The sequence below is a fragment of the Saccopteryx bilineata genome, chromosome 4 (assembly GCF_036850765.1).
Source record: "Saccopteryx bilineata isolate mSacBil1 chromosome 4, mSacBil1_pri_phased_curated, whole genome shotgun sequence".
NCBI classification, from domain to species: domain Eukaryota; kingdom Metazoa; phylum Chordata; class Mammalia; order Chiroptera; family Emballonuridae; genus Saccopteryx; species Saccopteryx bilineata.
Genome location: NC_089493.1, coordinates 174,498,704 through 174,507,402, shown reverse-complemented (window position 1 = coordinate 174,507,402; position 8,699 = coordinate 174,498,704). Strand labels below are relative to the sequence as shown.

Below are 8,699 nucleotides of genomic sequence, written 5' to 3'. Positions count from 1 at the left end.
GAGGTAGGGACAGGTCACCCAGCTGCTTGTCTCTCGGACCCCAGTGCCGCAACAGCAGAGGGGGGCTGCACCAAACACAGCTAGGCTGCCCCCATCCTCCGCCTATCACTCTGGCCATTTCACTGGTTCCGAGGACAGTAGCAGTGGAGCTGGGACAGCATGGGTGGGAGAGGGGGCCCTTGTTGCCTGAGGAGGTATTTTCAGAGTCCCCCTCCCTCTGGAGTTTCCAGCGATAGAATGGAGCCCTGTCTAGTATTTGACCAAATATGGTGGTATCTCTCGATGAGCTCAAGCCTCAGCCAACTTCTCAGTTATGCTGTGGAAGCCTGCCCCGGACAGATTAATCTTGTGACATTCAGGAGCGCCTCGCACCCTGCGTGCTTGCCCTCGACCATTCCTGTAAATGGCCAAGAGTGGCCCCTCAGCAAGATGCTGCAACCCTGGACGTCTGTTCGCAGAGCCCTCCCCCTTGCCCGCCTCGCAGTCCCTTCTGCCACCACCCTTGCCTCCCCGGGTGGACACGCTCGCTCACAATTGGCTGGGCTGTTCATTGAATGAGACACCTCGACCAGTGACCAGTGGGGCTGGTTAGTTCAGCGTGTGAATCCAGGACACGTAAACCCTGGGGTCACCTCAGCTCACAAAATTGTCGCCAGAGCCCATGAAACCCAGAGCTCTCTCAGCCAGGAGGGTGGGCCCAAGGTGACAAAGGAGGCCTGGCTGAGTGATGGGAACTGTGTTAGCTCAGTGTGGCTAATTAGAACAGCTGATGTTTACAAAAACAATTATAAAATTATTTTATAATACTTTTCATAATAAATAGTTAAGTGTTTATTGAGCAGTTACTACATGCCAGGCACTGTGCCAGCTGTTTAACATGGGCTATTTCTTTTACTCCTTATAACAGCCCCAAAAGGTGGATACTGTAATGGTCTCCATTCTAGAGATGTGGGAACTGGGCCTCAGAAAGATTTCAGGGAAAAATGGGCCAGACCGCTGTTGATTCCTGGGCACAACACCCACTTTATAGAGAAGGAAACTGAGGCTGAGAAAGAACCACAGTCACAGACAGTCAGATGGGGCCAGGTCCCTGGATCAGAGACCTTCTCTATGCAAGGGGGCATTCTACAGCAGGAAGGCCAGAACTTGCCAGGAAGCCCTCATGAATCTGAGACTTGGCCAGTGTGAGAACAGAGATCCAGAAACACGTTCCCAGCAGGCCGGAATTGCACAGAAAATATCCCAAGAAAAACATCCTGGGCTGGTGGATAGAGGCCCGCACAGGACCAGGTCTGAGCCCCAGCTCTGTCGTCTGTAACGCACTGTATAATCCTGGACAAGTCCCTCCTTGCTCCAGCCTCAGTTTCCCTGCCTGTAAACTAAGGAGTTGGAACTCTGGTCATCAAGGGCTGCTGGGCTCACCTGACACTGGATGAGGCCAGAGTGCCCGAGTCTGCTCCCCTGGGAGATGGGGCCTGTGTCCTGCTCCTGGCCAGCACACTCTGGGAACATTTGCTCTCCTGACCAACGGACAGCCTGTCCCTCCTCTGCCCTCAGCCCCTTGCCATCCCCAAAGCAAACGAAGCTGATTGTCTTAGCTGGCCCTGTGGGTGCTGGCCGGCCGGCCGGCCGCAGGCCACAGGCGGAGGTGCCACCCGCCAGAGCCCCGCCAGACACACAGGGCATTGTCCCTCAGTCAACAGCCCCTGGGCACCTCGGCCGGTTCCTGGCCTGCCCCCACGCCCCTCACCGCCTGCCCCTGCGCCAGGTCCAACCAGCTGGGGGCCCAAGGCTCCCAGCCGATGACGAGCCCACCCACCCCCAGCAGCCCCCTGATGAGCTATAATTGCTTCGCTCCATCCTGTTGCTGCCATTCTCTTGGTGGAGGCATCTGGGGTTCCGGGCGGGCGGCAGCTGCAGGCCGACCTCCTGGCTCGTCGGGATGGACTGGCTGTACAACCTGGTACGTGGCGCTTCCCCACCCTGCCCTCACCCCTTCTTAGGGCCTTGGCTGTTTCGGTACTTCTTTCCTATTGATTAATGTCTGCCTCTGTTTGGCTTGGACTCTGCAGAGTCCTCTCCCCCAGGACTAGAGAGGAACAGACTGGTCTCACAGCCTGCAGCCATGGCCAGTGGCTCAGGCTCCTGAACTGGGCCCTGCCCATCCACACTGAAGCTGAGAGAGAACCTTTCAGGTCAAAGGCATCTGGGGAGATCCTGGCAAACTCAGTTATCAGGGTTTTTTCCCTTAGAGTCCTGGATCCTGAGAGCCAGGCTGTGTGACCTTGGACGAGTCGTTCTGTCTCTGTTTCCCATCTGCAACGTGAGGGACGGGGGACTTCTATTCTATTCTGGGTCTCTCCAAATGAAGAACCAGAGTTTCAGTACACCAAGTGAGAGGCTCAGATGAGATGAGACAGCCTATTGTTAGGGAGACATTTTTCTGCACCGGAATCTAGGACTAAACAGGAAGAATTTAGTGGCTCGAATCTCTGTCAGGGATTTTGCTCCAGGAAATGACTCTGCCAACAGGGACCATGCTGAAACTTGTTTCCAAAGGTCAAGACTTGCTGGGTAGCCTGGAGAAGTCAGGCACGGGCCATGCAGACCGTGGGGTGAGGGACACAGGCAGGTAGGAGCCTGCGTAGGTTCAGTGAGAGGAAACTCCCCCTGGAGGCCCCTCCCACCTGGCCAGCCCTGGCCCTTCTCTCCCAGCTCTCTGAGAGGTCTGGGTTCCGCTGGCCACCTGGGGCCTCTCCTACGTGAGCCGGAGGCTTTGCCGACCCTCCTGGTTCTGAGGGCAGAAGTGGTGGCAGTGGGTGAGGGTGGACACGAGTGGGGGTGGGGAGAGGACGGGGGGTGGGGCAGTGGAGGGTTAGGGGGTGGACAAGGGGAGCACAGGTGTCATGGGGTCCAAGAGAGATCCTTGACCTCCACCTGCCCGTCACCCCAACTTCCTCTCACGCCCCTCTCCCCACAAACTCTACCTTCGCCTCCCTGTTTGACCAACTCAAACCTCCTCTCACAGTTTCGCAGCTGCCTCCCTCTGATCCTTCAAACATCATCTGCCATGCCTACACCCCAGAAAGGCTTTTCAGGACCCCTAAGTTCACATGGGTGGCCCTGCATAGTCCCACCATCATGCTTGTCTCTGGTGCGATGTAGGTGTTTGTTTTCCTGTTCACCATCTGTTCTGTCTCTCAGACTGAGAGCTACCAAAGGCAGGGGTGGAGACAGCCATTGATTCACTCAGACACGGGGGACAAGGCCACGTGTGGAAACTAACACAATGCCTGCCCTCACGGAGTCTGTGCTTAGTGGGGGACGGACATAGAAAAGAATCACACATCAGACTGTAAGACTGTAGTCGTACAAGAGGCCTGTGGTGTTGAGAGCCCAAGGTCCATCCCTAAGGAAGTGACTTTATTTACAAGGAATAGCATTTAGAAAAGATCCCTCTGTGGCCCCGAAACACCTTTCCATCAATCCAAACGGGTGGGGAGACTTTAAAAAGGTGCAACAGACAGGACTTAGGGATGAGTGTGGTACATAAAAGCATCGGCACACACGTGTGGTGGGCTGGCCGGACCAGGACAGGGCATGGCGGGTAAGAGTCACCCCCACAAGACCTTTCCTCTTCTCCCTCTCCTCTCTGGGGCCTTTTGGTCCAGAGATAGTCCTGGCTCTTTCACCTTTGACCTGTGGCTTTCCTCTTTAGCTGTTTCTTCTCTCCATCTCCATCTTCCTGGGGCTGGGCCAGCCCAGGAACGCCAAAAGCAAGAGGAAGGGGCAAGGGCGGCCTGGGACCATGATCCCTGGGCCTCATCAGGTGCCGCTGGACCTGGTGTCACGGGTGAAGCCATACGCTCGCATGGAGGAATATGAGAGAAACCTCGGGGAGATGGTGGCCCAGCTGAGGAACAGCTCCGAGCCAGTGAGGAGGAAGTGTGAGGTCAACCTGCAGCTGTGGCTGTCCAACAAAAGAAGCCTGTCGCCATGGGGCTACAGGTAGGCCAGGCTGGGCAGCTGTGGGCAAGCTGCACTGCGTGTTGAGGGTGCCAGGGGGAAGAGGGGAGACCTTGCCCACTGTCCCTGTCCTTGTAACAGTTAAGACCTTAGATGCAGAAACCTGAATGCCGGGGATGGGATCCTGGCTCTGCTTCTTACTTGCGGTTTGGCTTTGGGTAAGTTGCTTAGCCTCTCTGAGCCTCAGTTTCCTCAAGTGTAAATGGAGGCGATAGTAGTACCCACTTCATAGATTTATTATTAAATGAGATATCCATGCAGAGTACTGCCATTATTGTTCTCCAAGTCCCTGCTGAAGTGCCTGTAAGACCTTCCCTGCATGTCATTTCCTCTAGTTCCGGTGTCTTGTATACACCTCTCAGTTACAGCGTTTCCAGGTGGTCTTGAGTCAACTGTCCATATCTGTCTCACGCTAGACTAGGACCTTCCCAACGCCTGTGCGAGAATCACCTATGGATTCTCCTGCTCCATCCAAACAGAACTTCCAGGGCCGAGGCCCAGAAAGTGGGATTTTACACATCTGCACAGAATTAGGATGCACAGCTGGTTTGGGAATCACGACCAGCTGCCTCAGATGACAGGGGTGGTGTCTCACCTCAGTTGTAACTCCACTTCTTAGCACAGCACCTGGTACACAGAAGGGGTCTCATGTATATGTGTTGAATGAATAATGAATAAATAGACAAACCCTGAAGGGTCCTCACTTACAAACACAGGCCACACAACTGATGTCCTGAGACTCCAGAACCTCATGTCCAATAGAACTTCCTGTGATGATGTAAAATAAAGGCCAGCTACCTTCATGCGGCTGTTGAGTACCTGAAGCGTGGCTAGTGTGACTGGGGAGCTAACTTTGATTAAATAGCCACATGTGGCTAGTGGCTACCACATCTGGAATATGACAATTGGAAGGGTCCATAAAGATCTTCCAGAGTGGGCTTCTCACTTTACTGTGCCCTTCACTTTCTTGGGGATCTTATAGAAATGCAGGTTCTGATTCAAGAAGTCAGGGGGCAGGGAGGATGAGATTCCACATTTCTTTTACTTTAAAAAGATACATATATATTTAATTTTTTCCGTTGATTTTCAAGAAAGAGAGAGAGGAAGAGAGACAGAAAAAGAGAGAAAGAAGCATCACTCGTTGCTCCACTTAGTTGTTCCATTTAGTTGTGCACTAATCGATTGCTTTTCATATGTGCCCTGACCAGGGATCAACCCACAACCTCAGTGGACTGGGACAATGCTTTAACCACTGAGCGACCCAGCCAGGGCAAGAGATTCTGCATTTCTAACAAGTTGCTAGGTACAGGTCAAGTTCATGCTCCACAGTTAGCAGATGAGGAAACTGAGGCAAGGTTACAAATCAAGTTCCTATACCCTCAGCTGCAGGAGATAACTCCTTTGTGTTTTCCAACAGTGAACACCTAATGTCCAGGACAGGCTCACTCACGTTGTGGTGTGTGAGAAATATTTGTTGCATGAACAGAAACTAAGTCTGAGTAGACTTCAGGCTGCCTGACTCCTCTTCCAGTGAGAATAAGGAATAAATGTTCTCATGGATTACTTTCCGTGGATTGAGTTTCTCAAGACTATAAACAATGGGGAGGGGTGGGGGAGACAGAGGGTCCTTAGCCTCTTTGCGACCCCACAGCACCATATATATAGTATTAGGATAGGGATCTTGCTGGATGATAGAAGAAAAGTGGGTGACTGACTGGTGACCTTGAACCTGGATAACTTTGAGGCACCTGACTTAACTTCCAAGATTTCTTTTCCCACCTGGAACACTGAGTTGATGACTCCTTTTCCCATGGCATAGCACAGTCTTGCTGTGGGAATGAAAACCTGAGGTTAGGAAAAGCAGGGGCTGATTTGCTCCCAGCCCCGGACTCCTAACACCACCAGCAGCAGCCATGCGTTCTCTCCTGCCTTCCTGCAGCATCAACCACGACCCCAGCCGCATCCCTGCAGACCTGCCAGAGGCGCGGTGCCTGTGTCTGGGCTGTGTGAACCCCTTCACCATGCAGGAGGACCGCAGCATGGTGAGTGTGCCCGTGTTCAGCCAGGTGCCCGTGCGCCGCCGCCTCTGCCCGCTGCCGCCACGAACCGGACCCTGCCGCCAGCGCGCGGTCATGGAGACCATCGCTGTGGGCTGCACCTGCATCTTCTGAACCGCCCGGCCCAGAGCCCGCAGGCCGCCGGAGACCACCTTCCCTGCACTACTATGCCTGGCAAGGCCGATGAAAAGTAAAGGCTGTCTTTCTAGAGTAAGACGTTGGGTTTGCTCCTTTTGGCTCAGAAGCCAAAACCGCGGTGGGGGTAGGAGATTCCTGGGAAATAAATTTCAGATCAACATAAAGAAGGATTTTCCATCACTCAGAGTTCTACAACACTGAAAGAAGTTATTTTTTTTTTATTTATTCATTTTTAGAGAGGAGAGAGAGACAGAGAGGGAGAGAGAGTAGAGAGAGACAGAGAGAGAAGGGGGGAGGAGCAGGAAGCATCAACTCCCATATGTGCCTTGACCAGGCAAGCCCAGGGTTTCGAACCGGCGACCTCAGCATTTCCAGGTCGACGCTTTATCCACTGCGCCACCACAGGTCAGGCTATTTTTTTTTTAAATGCTGCATTTATTTCTACCATTTAGGACAGTCACAAACTTCCTTTAATTTGGGTTCATAACCCTTATTTCAGCCTTGTTATTGGAGCTTGGTTGGCATAAATTTGTGAAGGAGTGACAAGGCGTTAACTCTCCTCAATTAAATCCAGGACCATTGCAAACAATTTCTTTGGGAGTAGTGAGCTCATTGTCTCAGGAAGGGTCCAGCTAAGGCTGAGCCTCTCGAGAATATTGTGGAGCAGATTCCTGCTCTGGGTGGAATAAGGTCTCTTTCAACTCAGATTCTCTGCAGGTTAGCCTTCGGCCCAGAGAAGAGCCTCCAGTTGCCAAAGAGCAGGGTTGTTTTTTTTTAACCTGGGCCAGTGAGCCCCTGAAATTTTCACGTGGGAATGCAATTTTTTCAGGGATGGGGATATCTGGCTTTGAACAAACACTCAAGAGTTGAGAAGCATCAACATAGCTCATTCTTCATCCACAACATAGCTCATTCTTCATCCGGCCTTATCCACAAGGGGATCTGGTTAGACGGATTGCTGATATCAGTGGTTCTCAGACTTTAGCTAGCAGCAGAATCCAACCCCCTCCCTCCGAGAGCTTGTTAAAACACAGATTGCTGGTTCTGATTCAGTAGGTTCGAGGTAGGGGCTGAGACTCCCATTGCTAACGCAGTATTTCCTGCTGCTGCTGGTCTGGGGACCACACTGGCTTGTATCAAGACAGTTTGCTGAGCAAAAACGCAGTGTGAACTGACTTGTCTGAAAGCTCCTGCTGACTTCTGCCCCCTAAGATGCTAATCCCCCCCCCATCAGCCCCTTGCAATTCAATCCTCCTCTTGCCCTCCTAGCCCCTGCAACAAATCCTAAATCAGCTGCTCTTAGGTCTAAAAATACCTTCCCTTCCCCAGGACAGCTGAGGGGCTCAGGCTGTTTTCTGAGGGTAAGAATAGCTGGCACTCTAGAGTTAACTTCAATGAGGGGACCATCCGCCAGTATAGAAATACTTGGCTGCTCTCACCTCAGTGCTTAAAGCGGCTTTAGCTCTGAACGTATAAAGGCTCTATAATTCATGAGAGGGCACTGGTTAGGTATGTGTCTGTCTGGGGTGGTAAGTAACTTACCTTTTTTGGTATTGTTCTAGAGTGGATACTGGTTAAAATTACCACAGGACACTCGGCCTTGGCTCCAGACACATGGAAAATAGATTTTTTTGTGCCAGCCCAAGCTAGTGCCTTCAGCAGCCGCGCCTCCTCCCTGGGGGGTTGCTTGTCTCTGAGGCCCCCACAGCTTGCTTTTCAGGCCTTAAGACTCACAGCTGTACACAAGGGACCCATGACCTCCAAGGCTGTTTTGTGGGGTGAGGACTTGGGAAGATTGAAATAGCAGGAAGGTTGCTCTAACCTGGGAGGAGCCCTCGGGTGCCCTGGGGCAGAGGGACTGGGTGGGGGAACTCCTCACTCGGTGGTACTTCTATCAGAGCATCAGACACACAGAGATCCTTAACAAACACTCGTCAATTAGTTTTATATGGCTGTTGCCTTTTCCTCTTTCCGGGCTTCAGTTTTCTCACCTGTGAAATAAGCAGATGGGAGATTTAGGGCTCTCCGGGGTCACTTGCAGTTTTGTCATTCTAGGACTCAGGGGTTTGGTCTCCTGAGCCCTGGCTGGCAGCTGGCCCTTCCAAACCCTGGTTTAAAGGCAGCGGCAGGGGGCTCAGGACCTTTGAAGAATTGGGTCTGTCCTGTGCTCCTAATCTCCTTTGGTCTGAGTTGAAATGTTTCATGCTTTCCCCTCTCTGCTCTGTGAGGACAGGGGCCTCACCCGCCAGCCTCAGTGCAGCTTCCCCAGCACCAGGGCTTGGTGAACGAATGAGGACAGGCATTCACGCGCAGAGGCCTCAAGGGGAGCCCAAGGTCTGCCCCTAGCTCCCTCTGTTGCTCCTTCAAAGGTGGGTCAGGAGCAAGACTTTTCTCCCTCCCCACTCCCGACCCTGCCTTCCACAGCTCCCCCTCCCTCCAGGGAGCTGAAATCTTGCTTGAGTCACCTGCTCTAGGGGT

The 8,699-nt window shown here is 52.7% G+C and overlaps 1 protein-coding gene across 1 annotated transcript; it reads left to right on the top strand.

The window, feature by feature from the left end:
* The first annotated feature begins 1,942 nt into the window (after positions 1–1,942).
* Positions 1,943–6,267, top strand: IL17B (interleukin 17B). The gene is made up of 3 exons (XM_066277366.1): positions 1,943–1,963; positions 3,719–4,008; positions 5,966–6,267. The coding sequence occupies exons 1-3, from the start codon at positions 1,943–1,945 to the stop codon at positions 6,195–6,197; spliced, it is 543 nt and encodes a 180-aa protein (XP_066133463.1). The 3' UTR covers positions 6,198–6,267.
* The last annotated feature ends 2,432 nt before the right edge of the window (positions 6,268–8,699 follow it).